At 43.0% G+C, this 27071-nt stretch overlaps 1 protein-coding gene and 1 pseudogene across 2 annotated transcripts in view; one reads left to right on the top strand and one right to left on the bottom strand.

The window, feature by feature from the left end:
- Fam13c (family with sequence similarity 13 member C) overlaps positions 1-27071 on the top strand; it is a 98385-nt gene that overhangs the window by 28377 nt on the left and 42937 nt on the right. For both annotated transcript variants that reach the window (XM_027395108.2, XM_027395107.2), the window contains exons 4-5: positions 8113-8231; positions 25660-25723. In XM_027395108.2, the coding sequence (XP_027250909.1) occupies positions 8113-8231; positions 25660-25723 (183 nt within the window). The remainder of the gene's footprint in view (positions 1-8112; positions 8232-25659; positions 25724-27071) is intronic.
- On the bottom strand, positions 19528-19627 carry LOC113833437 (annotated as a pseudogene).

The raw sequence follows: 27071 nt of genomic DNA, 5'->3' as shown, positions 1-27071 counted from the left end.
AGATGTCTGTTGCATGGAGGCATGCTTTGCAAAGCTCTGGAGCCCTGTGGGAAAGTGAGGGGAAGTTTGGTCAGACACTCTGCTTTGAGATGCCCACATAAAGCATGGGAGACTGCTGTGGTATGCTATCTCTGTGGTGTGCATGGCACAGCCTTTGCCCTCCTGAACTATTACCAACTGTGATTAATACCCTGAGTCAAAATAATTTACCAGCTTTTGTGAAAAGCCTGAGAGGCTATTTGGTTGAGAAGAGACTTGTAACAGGTAGCTTTTTCTGTTGTCACAGATCTGCACTGGGGCCCTGGATGGTGTCTCAGAAAGGCTGGAGTTCACAGGCAGATTCACTGTGCTGTGTGTTCTGTGTAGCCATTGTATTAGTCAGGGTTCTCTAGGGGAAGGACTTAGAGAATAAGATACATATTTATACAGGGGATTTTATTAGAATGGCTTGCTAGTTCAGTCTGTGGTTCAGCTAGTTCAACAATGGCTCTCTACCAAAGGAAGGTTCAAGAATCTGGTAGTTATGCAATCCATGAGGCTGGATGTCTCAGCTGGTCTTCAGTATACACCAGAATCCCGAAGAAGTAGGCTCTGATGCCATTGAAGGAATGGGCTTGCCAGTGACCGTGAGAGCAAACAGGCAAAGAACAAGCACTTCCTTCTTCCATGTCCTTTTATTTAGGCTGCCATCTGAAGGTGTGGCCCAGATGAAAGGTGGATCTTCCCACCTTTAGAAGTGAGTCTTCCAACTTCAAATGATTTAATTAAGACAAGAATCCCTCACAGGTATACCCAACCACTTGGATTTTAGTTAACTCACGATGTAGTCAACTTGCCAACCAAGAATAACCATCATGGCCATGAGCCTCACAAACAGTTCTACTGGAGTTATAGGCATTTGTGAGGCATGCAGTATGGGTGCTGGGAGCTGAACACGGGTCCTTTGCAAGAGTAGGAAGTGCTTCTAACCACTGATCCAGCTCTCATAGCCATGATTCCTTGCCTTTGAAAATCTGTTTTTGTGATAATTTAATCACCAAAAAAGTGGCATCTGCTTTTAAAAATATTATTAATGACCTCTTAAGACAAAAGTCACATGGTTGACTGTGCTTTGATAATGTTCAAGTTTTCTTCTGTGGCTGTAGCCTGACTTTCTCTACTTCATTAAAATCCTTCAACGTTCCACTGGAATATGAAGCAGGTAGGGTCATGCAATATTTTGCCTTCTTGTCCCTTCCAGGATCAGCCCTTCTCTACATTTTCTTCCTGTCTGTTCCCCACTCTCCCTTGCATCTGCCTGTCTGTTAAACTTTTAAAAGAGTTGATATTCTTACTTTTAAATTTGAAAGTACACGTATACTCATTAGGCAATTTACATGACTGAGTGGCTTGTAAGTCAGTAGGGTCCACACAAACGATATAGGTTTGTATGCGATCGTATCTATGTGACCCCAACATCTGATCTTTCTCTTCTCTCTCAGATCTTAATACACATTCTTCAGACATATTTTTTAATCCCTTTGCTTGTTTGACATAGGGTCTCACTCTGTAGATTATGCTGTTCCAGAGCTTACTCTGTAGTCCAGGCTGATCTTGAACTCAAGGTGATATTCTGCTTTAGCCCAGGCATTGGGTTGTAGATGTGAGCCCCAGGCCTCTCCTGCAAGTTTGCCTTTAATTTTTAAAAAGTGTGTGTGTGTGTGTGTGTGTGTGTGTGTGTGTGTGTGTGTGTGTGTGTGTGTGTATGTGTGTAGGTAGGTAGGTAGGTAGGTAGGTAGGTAGGTACATACACATGTCACAGTGTCTGTGTGGGCTCAAGAAGGAGTTGGTTCTCTTCCTCTACTATGTGGGTCCCAAGACTCAAACTCTTGTCATCAGGCTTGGCAGCAAGAGCTCTTACCTGCTGAGCCATCTTGCTGGCCCCAGGTTTACTTTTAATAGAGCAATACGTCATTGGTCCCGTAAGTGTTGGCGTACCTCAGGGACTCTATCCATACAGGTTCCCTGCACATTGTGACTGGTACCTCCTGTGGGTGTTCCCCTGGGGACTTCTGGGAATTCTCACACACTCTGTCCCCACACTCTGACTGGTGTTTCTATCACTTCCTCACTTGTTCTGTATAATCACAGCCACGATCTGTTTCTAAGATGTCAGCTTATGTGGTCACCATTGCCTTTCCCATGCCCCATGGGCAGCCTGGGCTGGCACTTCCTGCTCTTCTCAGTGCTAAATACATCTCGTTTCCCAGGTGAATTTAAGCTCACTTTCAGCCCTTCCTCTTTTCATTCAATCACTTCCTGTCCCTCTCCAGTTTGCTATCTCTGAAATCAGTTACCCCCCCACACACACTGACTACCACCTCTATGACCTGCCCAGTGCTGATCATCTCTTGCTTGGGATGTTAAAATTGTAAGCACAAAAACCTCATCATAAAGAGGCTGGGCTTTATTCTAAGAGAGACCAGTGAATATTGTATGAAAAGCGTTTGAATGTACACAGGAGGAAGCTCTAAACCTTGTGAGGTTCAGAGGTGAAGGGGGTGGGGTGGAATAAAGGAGGAGAGTTATCTGTCACGGGAATAGTCTTAAAAATACATAAATGCCAGTCATATTTTCCAAAGTCTTTGGGAATTCACCTTTTGCATCAAACTTTGTAGCTGGAGTCTTTTTGTTTCTTGTTTCTATGTTTGTTTATTTTTTAATTTTTCTCACTGTAGAGATCTGAGAGATTAAAACCCACACCCAGGTTTTAAATGAGGTAATGGAGGTTCTAAAGAGTGACTGGCTCACTTGTGGGAGTCAGTGGGTGCCACTACATTTGAGAGCAGGTACATACACGTCGTCTGCGTGTCTGTCTTCCCCTAGAAATTCATTTAGCAAATGGGCAAGCGCTGGGGGCCATTACTACAGAAATGGCCAGATGAGATCCTACCTCATGGTTGTGTATTGATGAGTTTTCATTTATTGTTAAAGTAATGATGAAGGAAAAAGTTATTTTAAAGATACAACTAAAGACTTTGTTCTCTAAGCTGTCTTAAAAAATAATCAGGCCATCTTCCATAACAAAGCCACATTTTCATGTGTGTGTGTGTGTGTGTGTGTGTGTGTGTGTGTGTTCATGTGTTCACAAGTGCCGGGTTGAGACATCATGTGTTTGACGTCAGAGTACAGCCTCAGTTCTCGGTCCTTGTTTGACATAGGGCCTCTTGTTTTGTGTACACCAGGCTAGCAGTCACATGCTTCCTAGGGTGTTCCTGTCTCTTCCTCCTGACTTGCCATAGGTGCACTGGTTTAAAGGTACATGCTGCTATCATGCCTGACTTTCTGGGATTTCTAGGGAATTCAAAGCCAGGTTTTCCTGCTTTGGTTCATCACACCACTGATGCTAGACTTGAGACTCATGATGGATGAGGTAGGGGGTTGAGGAAAATGGCTGGATGAGGGAAAAGATGTGGGATCTAAGATCTCCATCTGGCCAGATGACAGACAGACAGACAGAAAGGAGATAGTCCTTGCTTCTCCTTACCTCATCTCCCTCATCCGCTTGGACCTGACAGTTTAACCAACACATTAGCACAGAGGGAAAACAAACAAAACCTCCACCAGATTCTGTCTTCTATAACTTTTGGTCAAACAATAGATGTTAATTTTTTGTGGTGGACATAGGGTGGGGACATCTTATTCTGTCAAGATGTGGGGTCTTTTAAAGTAAAAATAGAGTTCAAATGTTTTAGGATAAATGCTATTCTTTAGTGTTCTAGAACATCTGGGGTGAATGTTAAAGAATTCCAAAGATATGATGAACCTAAAATGGGCAAGGTGATGAGCTCATCCCTAGTGCTTAGACAGATGGTGTCCCTTAGGGGATGTTAATGCTGGGGAAAAGGGAGACAATGCTAGTGTTCAGTCATCCACAAGTAAACATTGCTTGTCCTGAAGACTTACTTTTTGGCTCTGGTTAACATTGACCCCAGTCAAGTGGTCCAATCCAACCAATGGTTAACAAAAGGGTGAACCCTGGTGAACCCTGGTGCCTCTCTCTCATATATATATATGATATATATATCTGCTGTGGAGGAAGCTACATTTTACTGAGTACTATTGTCCCTGTTCTGTAGTTTTCCTTTAGATCTTCATAAATAAATGACAAATGGTATCACATCTGTTAACTCAAGACAAAGCATTGGGATGACTTTTTATAAATAGAGCAGCTAGGGCTGGGGAGCTGGCTTAATGGGCAAAGTGCTTGCTGTGCAAGCAGGCAGACCTGAGTTCATATCTCCAGCACCCTGGGAAAAGCTGGGCATGATGTGTGAGCCTGTAGTCTAGGTGCTGAGGGTGGAGCTGAGGGGTGGATCCTGAGGGCTTTCTGGCTAGCCGTCCTAGCTGAAATGATGAGTCAATGAAATTCCTGTCTGAAAAAATAAATTGAACAATAAAGGGAAACTCCAAGTGTCATTCTGACTGCTACACATGCATGCACAGCTGAGTGTACTTACACACACACACACACACACACACACACACACACCAAGTAGACCTACTTACAAGGTTTGAGGTTCATCTCATGTCATATGACAGGGTTGTGATTCTTTCTGATGAAATTGATGGGGTGGCTTTCCTTGAATGTGCCACACAAGCTGCCTTCTGTCGTTCATCTGCCACATTTTTTTAAGGGCACACTCTGTAGTTCTCTGTGCCAGTGTTCACACAGCTCTTACGGATTTACCCCTTTCTCATTTGAATGACCCAAAAATCTATGGGCACAGTTTATGTTACATTATCCTCCCCAATAGCTGCTATTTTAACAAACAGCTTTTTATTTAATGAAAAGGAGGTAACTTTTTGCCGGGCGTTGGTGGTGCACACCTTTAATCCCAGCACTCAGGAGGCAGAGGCAGGCGGATCTCTGAGTTCGAGGCCAGCCTGGTCTCCAGAGTGAGTGACAGGATAGGCTCCAAAGCTACACAGAGAAACACTGTCTCGAAAAACAAAAGAAAAAAAAAAGGAGGTAACTTTTTACTACTGAATGTACCTTATGGTACAGGAAAGATGGGGTGTTGTACTTTTCTATTATTTTGTAACAAGCCCTGGGGTTAAAAGAACATCAATCAAGCATCACCCCTCATGATCTCCATGGGTCAAGAATGCATCCAGAACACAGTAGGGAGTCCCGTCTCTGCTCCACTCTGCGGGGGCAGGTAGCCCATGGCAGGTCATTCCTTGGAAAGATAATACAAGGGAAGAAGGGACTCATTTATAATTTTATTTTTAATGATCAAGAGATGATCATGGCTTGACATATGCTTTGGAGAAGGCAGCACATGCCATCTTTTCTAGAAGAGGCTACATTTGGGTTTCTGATATTAGTGGGTTTGGGAAATCAGGCTTTGTGAGCATTGTTTAACTTTCAGGCCTGGGAAAGAGCTGCCTGTCATTTCTGTCCGATATGTTGCTCTCACATCAGAGCCTGCTGTGCTCACCCACCCCCAAGATGCTTCATTCTGGCATATTTTCACTCCCCCATCTCATAGCATCTTGAGGTTTGAAATCTCAGAAGGCCATTAGAGCATGCAGTGGTGTAACCATTTCCTCTGTTTTAGTTAGGGACCTTATCTATCTGTAGCTGCCTCCAATACTCCTTATTTACCGCTTCCAGGGAAAACACTTTTTTTTTTGAACTCTGAGGTCTTTGATCTGAGGAGATGAAGGAGGTGCTTTGTCCAGAATCCCCCTTATCACCTTAGTGATGAGTCATCACTGGACCCAAGGGAACCCCTTCCCAACCACTTGGAGGCTAAAGGAAGTAGATGAAATTCTGTTTGTGAAAAGAAAAGCAATGTATTCTTTCTCTAAAGAGTAAATTTTTAATAAAATCATGACCTTTTGTAGAGATTAGAGGGACCCTGTTAAGGGCCTCAAAGGTATCAGCACTTCAAAATACAATGTTTAAACCGATCATCATGATACAGCATGCCATTGTAGCCTTTGGGAGAATGACACAGCAATTTTGTGTGAGCCCACCTGGGTCTCACAGTGATTCGATCTCACGGCAACAACAATAATAGCAGAGTAAAAGGATACTTCATGTATCTTTGATATTCCAATACTTGCATAGATATGGAACAAGTGTTGCACAAATTATGTTTGCTTTTCTTCAAGTTTCTTAGCACCAGTTCGAGATCACAGAGGGCCTTTTTGTCAGGTGAATTCTATCTCTACTGAAAGCCCCCCCCCCCACACACACACACTATTGCTGCTAGTTGTTTGAAAGGCAATGAAATATTTCGTCACATCTTAATACGCCTGTGAGTTTGCAGAGGTGATCCCATTTTACAGACAAGTGAAGCAAAGCCTAGATAGTTATTTAACGTGGCCTAAGGTCACATGCATAGCTAGCAGCAAACAGTGCTCTTTCTTGATAACCTTTGTGTTTGGGCTTCTTTTGCCAGTATTTGAGTAGCCATAGACCTTTCTGTGAGCATCTAATGAGACTGGAGAGTCAGTAAAAAGTAATGGAGCTTCTCCCTGGGAGGGATTTCCTGCCTCTGGAGGCTTGGAAGAGAAGAGAAGGTATCTTGATTCTCCTCATTCACTCCTTTCCTGTAGGTATCCCCCTCTCCCTCTCTGACCTACCTCTTACAGGATGACATTCATGCAGTTCTCCTTCTAGAAGCTTCTGGTGACTGTGTGGCCCCGCTAATATTTTGGAAAAATTACTTATAGGACACTTGACTTAGATGTCTCAAAACCCATCACCCTTGATGTGGATGGAAATGCAACATCACCCTGTATCCCAAATAATCTAACTGTATTTTGGTCATCTGGAACTCACTGAAATCGAGTATAGATGCTCATCTTTGTATCTTATTCACTGGGTGCAGAGGGACTATTCCATTCTGAGAGGAATTTGTCATAGGCTCGTTACAGCTTAGAGATGACAGGGATTGAATTGTGGGCCTTAGGTCTTCCATTTTTGTGCATGTCTGTGTTGTGATCTAGGTATATTCATGTTATCTGCTGCAGCTCAGCCCTCTGAAGAGTTTTAATATCAATGGATGATGATATGATGGACACTCAGAGTTGGGTCTATTCAAATGCTGGGTAAACCGGTGATGGATAGTTACATGGGTGTCAGTGGATAGAGACCAGGCACACTGGGACTGGAGTTTACAAAATAACTGGGCCTTCCTGTTCAAACTAGCTCAAAGTTACTTCTTTATACCAAAAGAGCATCTTTCTTTTATAGAAAACTTAGGAAACTTGGGACCCCAAATGTAGCCAAAATGACATCTCATTCCAATGTGTTTGTATCCATGAGCATTAATACATTTTCCTCATAAAAATGAGTATATTGTATTGCCATATTAAATTCATAGCTATCTTTATGATGTGTCCTATAATGTCATTTAAAAAACTATTTAGAGAGATGGCTCAGCAGTTAAGAGCACTTGTTGCTTTTTCCAAAGACCTGGGCTTGGTTCCTATACTCACATGGTGGCTCATAGCCATCTATAACTCCAGTTCTGGGGTACCAACACCTCTTTTGGACTCTCTATGGGCACCCAACATGTACATGGTGCCATACATATGTATGCAAAACACTCATTAAGTAAAGGAATCTTTAAAAATCACATTTATAAAACCTTTTTAATAGTCTATGCCTCTGTTTAAACATGCACACACGAGTACAGGTACCCATGGAACCTAGAAAGGTTGATCCCTCTGGAGTTACAGACAGTTATGAGCTGCCAGTGTGGGTGCTGGGATGCAAGCTAAGTCCTCTGCAAGAATAGTACATGCTCTTAACTGTTGAGCCATCTCTCTAGCCCCTCCAAAGTCATTTTCAATGCCTAAAAAATTCCTGTCTTTTTTTGCTAACTTACACTTTTAGAAGTGATATTCCTCACCCCCCTCTCCTATAATCTTGGGCAATCAACTGGCTTGGAGAAAGACTTATGTTAAATTTGGCCATTGAATCGTCTCCCTTCCAACACAGAAGTCAGGAGTATGTGGTGCTTGTGTAGTCTCTTGTCCTGAGCTGAGCTCAGTCCAGAGGGAGTGCTGTGGAAATGACTGCTACAGAAAGCTCATCTGCCCCTTGTCTCGTAGGATGCAGAGCACGTGGTGCCCAGCCAGGCAGAGTGCCAGGGCAGAGCGGGGACACCGGCTCATGAGAGTCCACAAAACAGCATCGTCAGGAGCCAGGAAACCGTGCGACTTCAACCAAGGTAAGCCTTTGTTCAGAAGTTACCCCACATCTCTGGTTTGCTCTGGTGGCTCATAGCCATCTACAGGTTAGGCGTGCTAACCTGTACGCTTGCCACCTGCATGGGAGTCGAGGGTTTCTGATTTTGTTGGTATTCCCCACAGTCATAGAAACCACTTAAAGGAGCCTTGAAGTAGAACCATTGCCCTAAAGGAGAAATGCACAGGGCCTCCCTCATCTTCTGTTTGAAGGTCCTAAGTCCTGAGATGCAGGGAGGGCAGTTCTGCTTGTAGAGGGGAATTTGCTCATCCCTTTGTTTTATGGCAGGGAAAATTTAGAGCTCATTTGTGATCTCTGATGATGCTGACATGTGATGGTTGTATTTGAATTCACATCATGACAGCTGCTTTCACCTGAGATCTCATTTGGTCTTTATGAGCTCAGAAAGCTGTCACTCACAAAACCCATCGCATGGAGGATCCAAGGCTGAGAGTCATTAAGGTACTTGCCTGATCTCACACAAATCAGAAGAGCTGAGCTGGAGTGTGAACCCACAGTGTGTGATCATGGCAGGACAATTTTGGTCTCTGTGCTGAGCCGAGTGTTGTTGAGTGACCTCAGTCCAGAAGCAGCCTAGGGCTGGCTTCGGACCCACTAGACCTCCTGGAGACAGCCGTGACTCCAGAGCCAGGATATGGGTGGAAAAATGCCTGCGGAAGGTTGGCATGGTGCTGTGACAGGAGCTTGGCATGGCAGCTGTCTATGGAAAGTCTCTTCTAGAAATAAATAGAAGAAAGAATCCAGCAGCTCGCTGTACCAGCTGTCTTGCAGGACCCTGTGCTAGGATCACTGTAGCCCTCACTCAGGGAACAGGAAATGCTGTGCTTCTGAGCGTGACCTTTAGAATTTTGTTTTTTGCAGGCTAAGTGGTGGACAAGTTATACAAACACAGCCTGTGCTATGTGATGGTGCTTTTAGGATGTCTAGCATTATAAATTTAGGAACATAAGAACCCCAAAGTGTGAGAGAAAGCTCCAAAGGTGATGGTCCACTCACCAAGTGGATTCACGGGCAGCCATTCCACTCTGTTGTGATGGGGAATGTGAAATGTCCCCCATAGGTTCATGTGTTTGAACACTTGGTGCCTTTAGGATGTGGGACTTTGCTGAAGACAGTGTGTCCTTACATTAAGGGCAGGTCTTAGAGCCTGCATGCTACTTCTGTCTTTATGTGACTTCTGACTGCGGGTGCAACATGACTATCACTTAAGTTCCTGTCACCATGTCTTGCCCACGATGATGGCCTTTACCCCTTAAACAGTGACCCAAAGTGAGTCTTCCTGCTCTACCTTACTTCTTGTAGAGATACTTCTCTTCTCCCAGTCACTGCCGACTTTATTGTCGGCTTGACCTCAGGAAATCACAGTTGGACTCTGTTTCTTTCTCACTGTCTCTCCTGTTTGCAGCATTATTGCCACAGACCTCATTTCATCTGGCTTGACTCTGCTATTCAGTGACCGGCTCCCCCATCCTCCTACCCCAGCAGCCTGATGAAGGCTGTTCTCAGCCAGAATGAGGTCAACCTGTTCCCATGTATATTTCAAAATAGAATGAAGCAAACAAAATCAACCAATCTCAAAGCCAAATCATTCATGCTTGCGAATGGAACATGTGTGGTCCTTTGGGTGTGGACATTTAGCAGAGGCTGACAGGGAAAGGGTATTAGCAGCTAAGCTTCTCCAGTTCACTAAGTGTAAAACTGTTTTATATCCTGTGTGCGGTTGGGATACTAACCAGGGGATTTTTACTGCGATCAGAAAATTCATGAGATTCTGTGGTGATTGTTTGCTTGTGACCAGCTAAGAAGTGAAAGTAGAGACCTAGATGGTTCCATGAGGAACCATGTAGAAGAGTGGTTTTTAGATGATTGGTTGAAAGGAATGATATATACATGTGTACATGTGTGCAAGATTCTGGAATGTTCCCAGACTATTTGTTTCTGAGAAGAAAAACAGGTACTGAATTGAGTCAGACTGTGTAGCAGCCCTCAGCAGGCTCTGTCTTTCTCCGTTTAGCCACCCTCCAGAGATCCCAAACACCTTGTCATTCATTCTTCCTCCTGGCCTCCATGACCCACTTTGACATTTTCACAGGATCTAGCTTTCTGAGCTGGTGGCAGCCCAGAATGTTCTATGCACTGCACTGTTGTCTGCAATCACAGGATCTTGTGCTTAAGTCCCAAGTCAGGAGCAATGTTATGCCAGTTAAGACTAGTCCTGTTGGGTTTCTTAGCTAGACAAAGCTGGTAACCTTCAACTATGGAGTCATTAATCACAACCGTGGTGGTGTCACCCAGGGACATTCTAGTGGAACTTGTAAAAACCTCAAAATATTACAGGGATCATGAAATGTGATGAACGGGTGAAATGAGATCTGTGGCTAAACATATCTTTGAGTCAGGTAGCCCATATTCCTCATAACGGCCCTTGTCTATGTTACCCAGCACATGGCTAGGTTCTGGCATATGAGAGTAGAGTTGTCATTGTCTTTGTTTTTGTCATTGTTGTTTTCTTTCTTCTTTTTCCTCTTACTTAAAAAGGTGATTTTTTTCTTTTCAAAAGATTACTAATTTTTAGTAATCTTTTTCAAAAGATTACTAATTTTGGGCAATGATAGAGCATGCCTTTAATCTGAGCCCTTAGGAGGCAGACCCAGGCAGATCTCTGTGAGTTAGAGACCAGGCTGGTCTACAAAGCTACACAGAGAAAACCCTGTCTCAAAAAGCCAATAAATAAATAAATATATAAATAAATGTTTTTTTTTACTAATGTTTTAGTTAGTATGCATAAATATCTAGATGGATTTCATTATGACATTATTATTGCTGTGTATCATTGTAATGCTTGGCCATATTTTCTCTCCAATACCACTCCAGCCAACCACTATTGTGCCTTACTTATTGTAATAGCCCCCTCTGGTTATGTGTGTATGTGTGTGTTTAAATCTAGATTCTACATGGAAAGAAAATGTGATAGTTTGTCTTCCTTCCATGTCGTAGTTAGTACTTGGGGATAGGTAACCTCAACTGAAAAATGGCTTCCATTGGAATTGTGGGGCATTTTCTTGATTGGCCTGGGCCCTCCCTCATCAATTAGCCCTCTGGGATGTAGCATTCTTAGGCAGGTGGACCTAGGCTGTTTAAGAAAGATAACTGAGCAAGCCAGCAAGCAGTGTTTGATCAAGGTTTCTGCTTTCATTCCTGCCTCCAGGCCCCCTCTTGGAGTACCTGCCTTGGCTTCTCTTGATGACAGACTGTGATAGGAATGTGTAAGCCAAATAAATCCTTTCCTCTTATGTTGCTTTAGGTCATGGTGTTTAACATAGTAACAAAAAGCAATAGGGCATCCAGTATCCTCTCTTGTTCTCCCTTTAAGTCTCTTCTTATCCCAGTAGTTCCCTCTACTTTGATGCCATGTGTATGTGTGTGTAGATAGATGCTAAGTGTGTGTATATTTATATATACATATATGTATATGTATTCGAATCTAGACTCTATGTATGAGAGAAAACAGTGTATTGTCTGAGCATGGCTTATTTTGCTTGACATGATCTCTAATCTCATTTGTTCTCCCAAAGGTGACATAATTTCCTTTATGGCTAGATAAAATTGAATATATATTGCATTTTTGTTTGTCATTCATCTGCAGATGGACATCCAGGCTGGTTCTCTTGCTAAGCTATTGAAAATAGTTCAGCAATAATCATGGGTATGCAATTATCATGGATATATAATAATCACGGATATATGCAAGTATCTTTATGGTGTGTTGACTTTTTTTTTACTTCTTTGGTTCTATTTCCAGGAGTGGTATGGATGTTAGTTTTATTTTTACGTTTGTGAGAACCCTCCACTCTGATTCCCATAGTTGCTGGATTGGTTTACGTTACTAACCACTCCTAGTGTGTGAGAGTTTCTCTCCACGTCCTCATCAGCATTTGCTGTCATTCGTTTTCTGTTTTGTGTGTTGCATGTCAGTGCACATGCACGTGTATGCACATGTATGCCTGTGTATGTGTGTGAAGGTCCTGAAGAGGCCAGAAGACGGAGGAAGAGAGCAATGGATCCTCTGGATCTGGAATTAAAGACAGTTGAGAGTGGCCTCATATCGATGCTGCTAGCCAAACTTGGGTCCTCTGCAAGAACAAGCCAACACTGTTAACTGCCGAGCCAACTCTCCAGCCTGAACCATTTGTTTTCTTGATTGTAGCCGTTGTGACTGGAGTGAGATGCATCGCCCTGCTGGCTACGGGTGTTGAGCATTTCTTTCATACGTTTACTGGTCATTAGTGTTCTCTTGAGAACTGCCTAGTCAACTTATTTCGTCATTTATTAATGGAATGTTTTTGGCTTTTTTTTTTAGTATTTTTATCTCTTGATATATTCTAGATATGAATACTCTGTCATACATCTAGTCAGTAAAGATTTTCTCTTACTCTGTCCGTTCTCTTTTCACTTTGGTGATTGCTTCCTTTGATGTTAATTGCATGTCCTCCCATCATTCAATAGTAATTGCTTCCCGAGGTATCAGTCCTTTTCAGAAAGTCCCCACCTGGACTTACATCTTGAAGTGTTTTCCTAGTTTCAGAGCAGCAAGTCTTACATTAAGACTTTTGATTTTGAACTTTTTTTTTGTATGAGCAGGTTCTAGTTTCATTCTCTTCCATGTAGATATCCAATTTCTCCAGCACCATGCATTGAAGAGGCAGTATTTTCCCCAATGTATGTTTTCATGGAGTTCTTGATAAGTAGTTGGACATAGCTGAGTGTATTTATTTCTGTATCCTTTGTTCTTGTAATCTACATGTGTTTTTGTTTGTTTGTTTTCTGCTAGTCCTGTTTGTTGTTATTGTTACAAGGGTTCTGTAGCATCATGTGATTTGATCTTTGGAGTTGTGTGGTACTGGTACCAATAGAGGTGCCCCCCCACCTCTGACAGGGTTTCTCTGTGTATCTTTGGCTCTGTCCTGGAACTCACTCTGTAGATCAGGTTGGCCTCAAACTCACAGATATCCGCCTGCCTCTACCTCTTGAGTGCTGGGATTAAAGGCGTGCGCTGCCACTCCCATCTACCAATAGAGTCTTGATGGAGATGTGATACAGTAACAGGGTATGCCAGACTCTGGTCTGGGCCAAAACTGACTGAGGAAGTGAGGATGAAATTTTAACAGGTGTAAGATGCTACTTTCTTGGAGGTGGGAGAAAGTTAAAATAATAAGTGTAGCAAGAGACCAAAGATCCTTCTGTAACAAGGGTCTCTTAGGGGTCATTCGTGTTTGGCGTGAGTGTGAAGGGTAGTCTCCAGGGAGTGAACTGGTCCTTGTAGATGTGTGGCGTCCTGGAGCTGATGGGGAGCACAGAGCAGATGCTGCATCTGCACCTCCGATGTTTTATACCTACAGCATGGTGCTTGTACTCCAATAATTAGGAGCCTTTATCTAGGTGAGCTGTGGATAAGCTTCAGGGAGACCTGGGAATAATTTTGTTAAAATCTGGATGTATGTCAGCTGTCTTGGTTTTCTCATGTCAGTGTAACAATCAATCACAAACTCCATGTTCTAAAACCACTGGTCTCATAGGTGAAGGTGTGGACGGCACTGTGTCCTGTCTGAGTTCACTGAAGGGAGGGACAGGGTAATGGAGGATACAGGCAAAGACCAAAGTCAAGAACATCTTGGGGATGTTCTGCCTACTACTTTTATGAATTTATTTTTTTGGGGGGGATAATTCCTAAAATGCTTGCTAGGTGGAACTTATTAAAGGTTTTGAAGCCATTGTCTCGACTTCCTCTTTTTGTAGGCTTCCCATTGCTGTCTACAATGTTCTTCTAGCCACTTCAGGTCTTCTCCTCATTGCACTTGAGGAGAAGCGCATCTCCCTCCTCGGCCCCTTCCTACATCCCTCAACAGTACCGTGAGGAATGCAGTGTGAGATCTTATTTGGATGTATAGTATGGAAGAGACATTTGGCTCCTACAGTGTTGTCAAAGATTATGAGTCCATACTGAAAAATCTAGAATTTTCAGCTTTGTTTGCAAACAGCCAAGAGTGGGGCTGCCTGGGGCTTACCTTCCCACCAGGAGATAGTGATCGGGCACTGAGGAACAGAGTTCCTGTTTGCTCAAACCTCCCCCATTTACTTATGCTAGCTACCCGACATTTGATTTCATAATAATGTCTATTTGAATCCTTCTCTTCCTAGCAGCTGTTCACCCTGGGAGCTCTAGCTGTCTGCAGCTAACTCCTCATATAGTACATACAGACCAGTAGTGTCTTAATGTCGCTTTGCCTCATTCACAGTTGACATGTTAACACGGTGACTCTGAGTGCTTTGCATGCCTTTGACTATTCTGGATGCCCCTGGGTGCCTGGTACTTTATGAGATGTGTACAACTGGAGAACTGCTTTCCCCTGGAACTGGAAACCCTACCAGTTACTGAATACAACTCTGGTTTTCTAGTTTGGAACCTAGGAAGGCTATGGCTTTCTCAGGTTCTCATTCCCTTGGGTACCAGGGCCAAGAAAAGAGCCATTAATCAGTTTAGAGCAACTTCATGAATATGCATCCATTTGGCTGATTTCTATTGCTGACACCCATGCCCGTCTCTTATGCCCTCAGCTATGAGAAAAGGGGGATTTTATGAGTGTCAGAGAATACTAATGAGAGTGGGAAGTCCTTCCTTAGCTAAGTAAATTTACTTTGGAGAGTGATTAACTCGTCGGCATTTAAAATATTGTATTAGAATTTATGACAGAATGAAACCTTTAGTGTCATTAAAGACCTCCTCTGTATACACAGGAGCTGTTTCTCAGCAGCTTTGCTACTAATTAGGCTGCTGGTTACACTGGCAGCTCGCTGGCTTCTTTAACTGCCTGTCCCCGGTTTTTAGAGGATCCCGAGCAAGAATAATGGCTTTTGATGGCTTTCGCTGTTTCTGTGTTTGTGATCCTTCAGATGAAAGGAAAAGCTGAACACTTTGTTGTCTTATGGAGAGAGGAAGTTTTCTTGGCAGTTACTTTTCCTTGGGGAATAAATCCTTTTATCTTTTGTTTTGAGACTGTGTGTGTGTGTGTGTGTGTGTGTGTGTGTGTGTGTGTGTGTGTAGCTAATTGGTTTTTATTTTTAAATAGAAGTGAGCAGAGTCCTAATGAGTTCTGCTTGAAAGAGAAAGAACAGCTAAAAACAGAGCTTTCTAGTAATACAAAGAATGCCATCCCTCTGCATGGACTGTCCCAGGGCAGGAGCTCTGCACTTTCCCACATGCTCTTCCTTATTAGTGAGCTATTGTCGGGGGGGGGGGCACGGGGGGTTGTCTGGTGTTGTGTGGGAAGGGCAGAGATGAAGCAGAAATAGAAAATAGCTGATCTTGCCGATGAGGTGTCGCGTCTCTCTGCTGTACACTTGGGTCATGAGTGGGTTCTCTGAGTTTGTGTTGCATTCAACAGGTCCCCAGGTCCCCCTCGACTGTCTTTCCTACTTACTTCCTCTCCTATGAACATGGAACCATCAGTGAGATGAAAAGAACATTTGAATTCAGAAATTCATGGTTGGGGCTGGAACGATGGCTCAGTGGTTAAGAGCACTGACTGTTCTTTCAAAGGACCTAGGTTCAATTCCCAGCACTCACATGGTGACTCACAACTGTCTGTAATTCCAGGCCCAGGGAACTCAATATCCTCATGGAGGCACCAATGTACATAAAATAAAAATAAAATCAAATATTAAAAAAAAGAAATTCATGGTCTTACAAGTGACCTTTCTCATGCACTGAAATTCTTGGTCCTTTTTATCCTGTTCGTTTATTGATTGATTCATATAAAGTCTCATTAGCCATGGGTAGTCCCAAATTTACTGTATATCTTCCTGCCTCCACCTCTCAAGTCCTGGGATTACAGGTGTGCAACCCTCTTCTAATATAAAGAGTTGGTTCTGGTGATTTTTAAAGCCCTTTTGGTTTTCACATTAAAAATTCTCAGTGCCTTAGCTGTGTAAAAGCTTAGACACAGATGGACAGTAATCTAAGAATCCATTCTTACTGACACCGATTAAAGTAATTTCCCCCTCCCTGTCATGTAGAACAGAGTCCCACACCAAATCCTTGGACTGATGGGAGAACATGAATGATCATTAGGGGAAGGAGGAAATCCTGTTGGCATCTTCTGCCCTCCCTCCTTCCTCATTCTCCTCTTCCTTTAAGAAATACACCCTTGGCCATTCAATACATCCTTAGCACTTTCATCTGACAATGGTTAGTGACAAGAGAAAAGGGAACCTCAGAGGCATTTTGTTAACAGTGACATTCACAGCAATAGTAACAATAATAACTGAAACATTGGAAAATACAGAAAATCATCCAAACATCAAAGTCTTGTAAGTTTGCCATTTGTATAGAACACTTTTGGAGTGTACACTTATGCTTTGTTGCTTCCAATTCACTGTTGATATAAAAAGGAATTGTGTGTGAAAGTGAGTACCTGCTGTATTCAGATTTGACTTTGTAACCAGTTCTCAGTAGACAGGACCGCCAAGAATACACCCTGACCACAGGATACTTACACACAGCCATGTGCTTGTTCAAGGTGAGAAAGTACCAAGGAGGATGATAATCCCAGTAGCAGGATAATTACCGTAAGAGGAGTTCACTCCTGTCTAAAACAAACAGCTTTAATATCCAGAAATAAACATGTGAGCATCCAATTCCCATAAGGAACATGTTTTTATAAGCCTAGGTATCATTATTAGAACTATTTCCAGGAGAAAGAACATGCTGTCCTTGACGTCTGAAAGTTTTAGCAGCCGTGTTGGCTTAATGTGGGATATATTCAGGAGCAAAGGAGACAGAAGTATGTGTGGACTGAAACCCAAGTGAGGACGCTGGACAGCTGGGTAAGGGCTGTGGTCACTGCCACTTGGAGACAGGAAAGGTTACTTCTCGTCTTCTCGGTTATGCTTGTCAACAAACTTGTCTCTTTTCAAGATACACATTAAATAACATACAAAGCTCCCTTTCATCTACTCTCTGTATTTTTTCTCCTGTCCATAGCTGTGCTGGATTAGAGTTTTGAAGGATTAAGTATTCATGTATCTGGAGTTTCTTGTCACACCAGATCTTGCCGCCTTTGAGCCCCAAATGAACACACAGAGATGCTATATTATTAATAAAACTGTTGGCTGATAGCTAGGTTTCTTATTGGCTAGCTCTGTCTTAATTATTAACCCATTTCTATAAATATATGTAATTCCACATGATCTTGGCTTACCCAAGAATGCCCAGGCCTGTTATTCCTTTGGCGTCTACATGGCGTCTCTCTGCGGTCTCTCTGCCTACCTTTCCCAGAATTCTCCTCATGTCCTAGTCCTGCCTATCTTCCTGCCTGTACTGTCAAACAGTGTTTTATTCATCAACCAATAAGTGAAACATATATACAGAAGGACATTCCCCATCATGTATCTTTAAAATCTGTTGCACATACATTGCTGTGTGTTTTGTCCCACTCAATTTTGTAGTTGCTGATTTATGATATACTCTGGATCACATTTACTTTTAAATATTTATTTTTATTTTTTTAAAAACTCGTGTGTGTGTGTGTGTGTGTGTGTGTGTGTGTGTGTGTGTGTGTATGGAGAGAGAAAGAGATTGTCACCTACAGAGGTCCAGAAGAGGCTGTTGGATCCCTTAAACAGGAGTTAATAGGAGGTGATGCACAGCCTGACCCAAACTCAGGTCCTCTGCAAGAGCAGCACATGCTCTTAACCAGTGAGCTATCTCTTCTGCCTCTGAAGTAGAGAAACATATATACAGAAGGACATTCCCCATCATGTATCTTTAAAATCTGTTGCACATACATTGCTGTGTGTTTTGGTGGTAACAATGGCTGCTATGATTTAGCTTATTTGGGAATAGAAAGTAAATATTAAAGATGGTTTTTATATGGGGTCCGACAATGTTCAAAATCAGAGTCTGTGGCCCAGTCTTCAGTTTCCCCAAGTGCTTTACTTCATGGGTAAAAGCAGGGAAAGTTTCTTCTCATACCCTTGAAGCAACTTTGAGTCTCTGGAGTTCAGTAACCCAGAGTTATGACCAAGCACACAGTACCCTGCAGGTGCCAGGAACAAAAGAAATTCCAAGGTCCCTTCCAGTGGGTGGGGTCTGGAGGAGAAAGGCTGAGAAGCAGAAGCAGGAGGAAACTAAATGTTAGAGGCTTTTTAGACAATGCCTTGAAGTTAGTACTGACACATGAGAACAATTTTGGTCACACCCAGCCTATTGAATGAACCCCAAGGCATATAAAGGAGCCCCTGGGAAGGGCCTAGGAAAATGTATACAAGGCCTTGAGCTGTGAAAGAAAGGACCTTGGCAGTGTAGAGATCCCAATGCTAATTCTAGCTCTGCCTTTGTCTTGGATGAATTCATTAGCTAGGGAATGAAGAGGTCTATGCCCCAGAGTAATTGTTGATAAGGTTTAAAGGAGAGATTGCATACACAGCTTTGCTCAAACTCTAGCTTGCAGCAGGTGCTTAAATCACTGATGCTGGTGGTCCCTGCCGACTACATCCTTACCCTCATTGAGGTGTCCTTCCAGGACTGACCTATGTTCTACCCACACCCCTCTTATCACTAACAACCCTCTTCCCCCTTCCATTTAATTCTATCCCTACCTCAGCACCTAGATCTTTTTTTTAAATATAAATTTTATTTAAATTAGAAACAATCTTATTTTATATATCAATCCCAGTTCCCTCCCCCTCCCATCCTCTCATTCCCCCCACCAATCCTCCATCCCATCCCCCATCCACTCCCCAGGGAGGGTGAGGCCTTCTATGAGGGAATCATCAAAATCTGTCAAATCATTTGGGGCAGGGCCTAGGCCCTCCCCCATGTATCTAGGCTGAGAGCTTATCCCTCCATGGGGAATGGGCTCCTGAGGTCCATTTGTGCACTAGGGATGAATATTGGTTCCACTTCCAGAGACCCCATAGGTTGCCCAGGCCTCCTAGCTGACACCCACATTCAGGGGGCCTAGTTCGGTCCTATGTTGGTTCCCCAGATGTCAGACTGGGGTCCGTGAGCTACCAGTTGTTCAGGTGCTGTTTCTGTGGGTTTCCCCAGCATGGTCTTGACCCCTTTGTTCATTCTCCTCTCTCTCTCCAACTGGATTCCTGGAGTTCGGCTCAGTGCTTAGCTGTGTGTGTCTGCTTCTGCTTCCATCAGCTCCTAGGATGAAGGCTCTAGGATGGCATTTAAGGTAGCCATAATTCAAAAAAATATGTAATGCTTCACAAATTTGCGTGTCATGGGGCCATGCTAATCTTCTCTGTATTGTTCTAGTTTTTTAGTATATGTGCTGCAGAAGCGAGCATGAGCCTAGATCTTCACTCCCAACTTTGCATTCATTTTCTCTTTCAAACATAATCTCTGCATTTAGAAAATGTTCAGTTGAGTTGGCTACTCGGCCTTGATTCTCTGATCACTCACCCTGGTTTCTTAGATAGACCCTAAATCAAGAACTGTTGATTATGCGATAGGACTGTATCAGTAGGACAAGAAAGGCCAAGTGAACCCTGCATTCACAGGTTCTTTTCAGCCACATCCATAGCTGCTTGACCTCTTTCCTTCTGTTGGTCCTGAGGCTGGCCAGGAGGCCCCAGATCACTGTTCTCCTGTGCTCTGGGTAGTGGTGTGGTCCCGGCTCTTTGTGTTGTGTGTTACAGTCCACCAATGTGAGGGGCTATGTCTTCTGCAAGGAACCTGAGGTATCTTGTGTTTGAGGATTTGCTGAATGCCTTCAGGAAATACCTTTCCTTCTGCAGTAATGTGTTCCCTGGGATGCTGTGTCAGAAACACAGAGGCCATACTGCACTGGTCACCTCCTTGGTTATTGCCCTTGGGCTTTTAGGATAATGTCTTCCAATTAAGAATCCCCTGAATTGCTGGGTTACCAATCTGTAATTCTGGACATTTTTGTTTTGTTTTTCGAGACAGGGTTTCTCTGTGGAATAGCCCTACCTGTTCTGGAACTATATCTGAGACCAGGCTGTCCTCGAACTCACAGAGATCCACTTGCCTCTGCCTCCAAAGTGCTGGGATTAAAGGATGCTACTCTGGACATTTTGATTTGTGAGGTCTGGACTAAGTCACATCTATCTCTGTTTTAATAACAGTGGCTAGTGGGTGACTCTAATCTCCATAAAACTATAAGGTAGGAGGTGGAGCCTGAGTCCTTAATTACTGGAGTATATATTACTAGGGATCAGCATCCTGGGTCTAGCTATGGCATCTTTATCCCCACAAGAGGAATTTGTTGACCTGGACAAGTTGGATGTGTGAGTTGCCAGTCAGTTGATGAACATCTTTTGACTTCTAATTTTGCTATGTGTGAGTGTCAGTGTCAGTCTATGGTAATTTCCTACTCTATGTCTTTGAATGGAAACCTGTGCTACCTGGCTCAGAAGTTTATAAAGAACCAATAAGAAGGCCTGGAGAAATGGTTCAGAAGTTAAGAGTGCTGATGCTCTTGCAGATGACCCAAATCCAGGTTCCAGTTCCCATAATGGGCAACTCACAGCTGCCTGGAACTCCAGCTCCAGGGCGTTCGGTGCCTTCTTCTGGCCTCTGTGGCACCTGCTTTTCTGTGCACATGCCCCCAAACAGAAAGCATATAATTAAGAATAGATAAGTAAGAGAATGTCTTTGGTATGTTCCAGACAGCATACAGAAAGGCCCTTTATAAAGCTGGTGCCCAGAGTAGTGACTGTTGCTAATACAATAGCGCTGGAGTTTCCTGGCATCTTGTCTGTGTCTGCATATAGAGCTATTGTGTGACAAGAGGTTGTCCTCTTGGGATATACCTTTTGTTTTCAAAAGAGTTTCAGGATACGACAGTCATACCACCAGTCTATATTCCTGCATCTCAATTGCTGCTTCCTAATACAGAGGCTTTCTCAAGTCAGTGGCATACTGTAAATCTTGAGATCTGAGGTCAGCTCTGTTCATCCCTAAGGCCCAATTTGCTGTGAAGCTTTCTGAACACAGTTATGTGTTTATCTTCCTCTCTTCTGTCCAGGTTCTTTGAATTATGGATTAGTCGGGTGTTGGCTGGGTCTTAGTCTTCTCAAGGAAGAAATGTACCTGCTTGTGGAAGTGAGAGTCATTGCAGCCTCCAGGCTTTCCTGGCATGCCTCAGGGAGAGGAAGGAGCACGGGTTGTGCACACTTGATAATTTATCAGAATTGGCAGCTGTGCAGGGCTCTGAGCTGAATACTTTGTTATCAAATATGTGTATACCTATACTATATCCTGTGCTGGGATTGGCTGTAGAGATAAAAGTTTAGCAAAACTCTTGATTCCTGACCCCACAGGACTTACCATCAAAAGTAAGTGACTATTATATTAATTGTAAAGATGTGGACTTGTGAACTGGGGAGTTTTTTTTTTTATGTCTACACAAGTCACATAAAAGGAAGACACAGTTGGGAGGTACACTCGTGGTAGCTAAAGAATAAATGTTAATTCAGAGTTAATTTAGAGACAAAGAGGATTGGGAAGGAGGAGCATGGTAGGCACAAGGACATAGTACCTGAAGGCCTGAGCTTGGAAGGGGCGTAGTGAGTGTAAGGAAATGGAGGAATGCCTTTTAGCCACAGCACAGATGGGCCATGGCATGAGTGGAGAGTGAAAGTGTGAGACAAGGCTCAGTCCTTCTGATGTCACAAGACACTGTGAGAACTGGGGAGTGCATGTCTGGGAAGTCTTCTGCACACTGTTAGATGCTTGTCCTTTATGCTCTCCCTGCCCATGTTGCCTAACCCATCTGGCAACCATTGATGCAGCATCTTCTCAGGGTTGTACTCTTTGCAGTGGACAGAGGGCAGTGAGTGGCCAGACCTTGTGTGTGGAGTGCTCTGGGGAAGGAGGAGTGGGTAGGGAGATCAGAAGGAAACCTCTGTTATTCCAGTGAGGGATAATAGTAGCTTTACTTAAGATGGCAGTGGAGGTGGGGAATGTGGGGAGAGGAGGGGACAGATAAACAAGTCATTTGCAGTAAGTAATTGAAGTACTGGTGACATACTGACTGTTGGGCTTGAGAGAGAGAGAGAGAGAGAGAGAGAGAGAGAGAGAGAGAGAGAGAGAGAGAGAGTGTTCAGAGGACTTTAGTTTCTGTCAGCTACTGGCTAGATGGAAGCTTTTCATTGATAGAGACAGGACTCTTCCGTTTGCTAATTTAGTTATAGTTAAAATGTTGATTTAAAAATAAACTCTGGAGCTAAAACACAGCCTTTCTTTCACAAATGATCCCATCCTGGGGTTGGACACCATCTTGGGGCCAAGAAAAATATTTTAATGCTTAGTTGGTTTTGCTGTTTTGGATTCCTGGATACCTCCCAAGAGAGACCCACTGCAGCATGGCCCTGCAGCCCAACTCAGCATATGCTTCAGGGTTCCAACGAAATAGGAATGCCAGTTTTCGAAGCTGCCCTACAATGGGCCATCCACATGCTCAGAGGTGCAGATTCTGGGAAGAAACCATATTAATATCCTTGTTTACTACTGAGTTTTTCCAGAAAGATCCCTGTTTCTTTCTCCTCCTCACCATGACCTTTAGAGCTCTTAACTCAGGCTATTGTTCTCTTTGTCTCTGGGTGATTGGCACTTTCTGGCTGTGGGGGCTTGACCAGTTAGTTCTCTTCTTGAAAGTCAGGGTTTCTGTGTCTGTCTTTCTTTTTCTCCTTTAACCCTGGCATCTGGTGAGTCATAGGTCATTGTTGGCTTATTTATTTTTTTTTAATGTCCTCTCTCCTTTCATGACAATACAGGTTCTAGGGCTGGAAAGATGGCTTGGCAGTTGAGAACACTAGCTGTTCTTCCAGAGGACCCAATTTGAGTTCTAGAACCCTCATGATGGCTAGCAACCAATGACTCCAGCCCCAGGGGATCTGATGCCCTTTTCTGGACTCTGTGGGTACCAGGCACACATGTGGTACACAGACACACATGCAGGCAAAACATCTGTACACATACAAATAGCAATATATCTTTAAAACAAGAGGAAGTACAGATTCTCCAAAAGTGCACTCTTTTTTGTACTGCTTTATGCCAGCAGTGAATCTAGATTATGGTGCATAACTGATGCTTAATAAATACTTGTTGAATAAATACTGAAATTATTTAACTGCCCTTCCTCCTATTGGGTCAGTGGGTATAATACTGCTAACCTCATGTGGTGCTCTTGAAGTCATTTAATTAAACCACCTGGCATGTCCAGGCAGACGCATGAGGGCTGGTGAAGTCTTGGACTCCTCTTGACACTTTTCTTTGTCTTTGGTGGCTACAGAGTGAGTCCCGGTTAGCTTCTTGTCTCCTTGTGGTGCTTCTCCATTTTCCTCATGATTTCGGTTTTTCTTTCTTCATCAGGTCCAGTATCCAAACCACAGGGCTTTCACTTGCCATGCAAGGAAGGGCTTTGCCAATGAGATAAAGTCCAACCCCTATGGCTTGTCTGTCTTTCCTCTCCTACCTGGATAGTTCTAAGGATGATAGTAATAGCCACCTCATAGGATATGAAGGGCTGATCATAAATGATTCTTAATGTTACTGCCAGATGTATTAGAAGAGCACAGGGAGTCTAGAATCACATAAAACACCACATCAGAATCATTGCACAATTATGGTGACTAATGGCATATTTTAATAGTAAAGTTTTGTTAAGCTGAAAGATCAGCCAGCATCTGTGTTGGATGACTCACAGCTGCCTGTCGCTCCAGCCCCAGAGGTGGCAACGATGTCTTCTGACCCCTGTGCACCTTGCACTCATGTGTACATTCCCAAATTCAGGCACATATACCCATGATTTAGAATAAATCTTAAAAACACCACCCTCCTGCTTTCCTTGGTTTACAGCAACTGTGGAAGTGTAGTTTGAGAACCACTGTAGACGACAAAGAACTTGGGACCCATTCAACATTTTGAAAAGATGGAATGACTTAATACCTGTCCTCAAGCATTCTTTTGCTACCTTGCCACATCGGTGGCTCAGGGGACTGAAGGATGTGGGCAGGTGAACCCGAAAGTCCTCTTTTCTCTCTGCTCACCATGACTGTCCATGCTTGACCTGGTGACTGGGAGCCCTAGTCTTCTCCTGATGACTATAGGAGGAAGATGCTAGTCCTGTGCTGTTGTAGAAGACATTCTCAATGTGTGCCCTTCACAGTCTCGGTTTTGCCACTTCCTTATATGCCACTAGAAGCCAATTGTTGGCACAGTTAGCCCAACTTGTGGCTCAAAAGAAAATCTCACTTATTATCCTGAAGAAATTAGGCCAACAGTGTTGCTCACTGTAACTTTCTGAGTGGGTTGTGACATGCTGAACTCATTAACCTCGGTAGCCATTCAGAGAATGTTTTGTCTTTGATATTTAGAATGACTCAGTATACTGGCTATAAATGACTATGTCTGCAAATAAGTCTTTTTAAAGCAAGTGACTTATGGACTAAATGTCTTACACCATGTTCATTAAGACAGCTGGCCTTTTAATAAAAACTATAATTTGCTTATTATGTAACAATGTAGGAACTCTTGCAGAAAAACTTGAATGCAGCCTAACGTATGCCATTGGGCATAGAATTTGACAAGTCTGGATTTGGTCCTGAGCATCTATCTGGAGTAGGGTTTCTTGTTTTGTTTTTTAAACTAAAAGGACCTAGACATTTAGTGGCAAAATCCAGCTTCATTATCTAGGCCAGCAATGACTATAGCATTTGTTGTGTAAATTAAGTGGTAGGACAAAACTTTTGTGAGTGTGTGTACACATGGTGTGTGTGTGTGTGTGGTTTGTTTAGTTTTTTTTTTTTAAATTATGGTGTGTTTGTGTGTAAGAGTACAGGCACTGGGGTACACACGTGGAGGACACAGGGCAACCGTGAGTGTGTGTTCATTCTTTCCAATTATTACAGTGGTCTCTTTATTGTTAGCCACTACATATGCCAGGAAGAGGAGGGCAAGAAGGCCTGCTCAGTGGGTATGTGAGCCAAGCTCATGGTTGTCTGACAAGAGCCAGTTGTGTGTAGATCTGAGCAAAGCATCCCTGACCCAGGATGGCTGGAGGTGCAGGGTTTGAAATAGAATAGGGACCACATACTTAGGAAGCAGGGGTGGCCAGGGTGACTGAGGAATGGGGCCAGAGAAACAGCAGAGAGCACTAGTGTCAAAGAGGCTGGCAGGGTTCACACACTCTCTGTTCCAGAGCACTGAAGAGGCTGGGATGTTTAGCCTTCGATTGGTAATAGCACTTGGTTTCCCCAACAGGAACATGGCCGGATCTGTAGCCACCAGCTTCAAATGTGAGTTGTGGAAATGGTTCTTTGAAATAGACATAATTTTCCTTTATATTTTGTAGAGTAGACCAGAGGGCTGCCATTTGGCCAAAGGATGCTTTTGGAACTCAGCAGGACTTCCATGAGGTAGGTGGAATCATCACAGCTGATGTAAACACGAGCTAGCCAGTCTCAGTGTTGCCTATTCCTTTCATAGCACCAGAAAGTCTTTCCAATTAAAACGTTAAATCCTTTCACTCTTAAGTGAACTTTTTCATCATGGTAATGAAATGTTACTTCACTAAATGTTCTTCCTGGTGTTGGGGCGAACAAGCTTAAAATAGTATTTTCCAGAATGCTCATCACACCTTGGACCTTGCCCAAGTCCAGTTGTCATTTCTTTGTATACTTTCCAACTTTGCTTTGGGGTTATATAACCAGGGCTGTGATAATTAAAATTTGTAGGACTTTTTTTCTTAATTAAATTTTAGCTGGATTTCCCTTTGCCTGTTTCTCACTAGCTGGTGTTTGCAACCTCACACATAATTGGGCTTACTTTCATTCACTGAGCATAATAAAATTTGATGTCTGTACCCTAGTTTTCTTCATACCCTTTGAGATAGGGAGCCATATTTTCCAATCCAAATAGCTTCCCATTACACTGGGCAGTGGATTAGTTAGATCATTCTAGAGTTTCTTTGAAATATGTAATTGGATTGCAATGTCAGAAATCAGTATAATATAATTAGATCACCTGCTGTTATGAATGCCTTGGCTTAAGACACTGGTTTGGAATACTCATCTGGTTTCTCTTGTCCTCATTAAGTTAGAGCAGTGGGTGGTATGTGTTGTCTCTGATTATGTTCATAGCAAAGAAAATAAATAGACGTGATATTCAGATGCCCAGAAGAGAAATGAACAGCTTCAGCCAGATTGTTATTTCAACATTTTAAAGATATGTCCCTCTCTGGCCCTCAGTTCTTTGACCCCATAAAAGGCATTTAAATACTTAGGTGCTTTTATTTTTCCTTTCTTGATTAATAACATATTATAACAATATTGTTACATATTGTTATATAATATTGTTATGCTAATAAATTATTATTATTATTATTATTATTATTACTATTTTGGTAGAATTTGGTAGAAATTCACAACTAAAGGTAAACCAGATGTCTGGTTAAGTCAAGTTAAATGGCCAAATCTTTGAGAAATGTCATAAATATAACACAAATGAGAATGTAGAAAGCCGTTATTTTGTGTATGTGTGTGTGCACATGCACACGAGCCTGCAGCACACCCAAAGAAACAGCCTATAAATTGCTTGACTCGGCAGAAAGAGTTGAGAGTTTTAAGGAAAAGATCTATGAGCCTGAATCAGCACACGCATCTCTCCTTCTGTGAGCAAGCAGAGTGCTATACCTGATGCTGCAAGAGATGGTTTTGATGCTCATGACTGGAAAGGTGATGTGGCTAGAAGAGCTTTCCAGGATCT

This window comes from Cricetulus griseus (genome assembly GCF_003668045.3).
Source record: "Cricetulus griseus strain 17A/GY chromosome 1 unlocalized genomic scaffold, alternate assembly CriGri-PICRH-1.0 chr1_0, whole genome shotgun sequence".
NCBI classification, from domain to species: domain Eukaryota; kingdom Metazoa; phylum Chordata; class Mammalia; order Rodentia; family Cricetidae; genus Cricetulus; species Cricetulus griseus.
The sequence above is the reverse complement of the archived record's forward strand: the minus strand, read 5'-3'. Positions and strand labels throughout refer to the sequence as shown.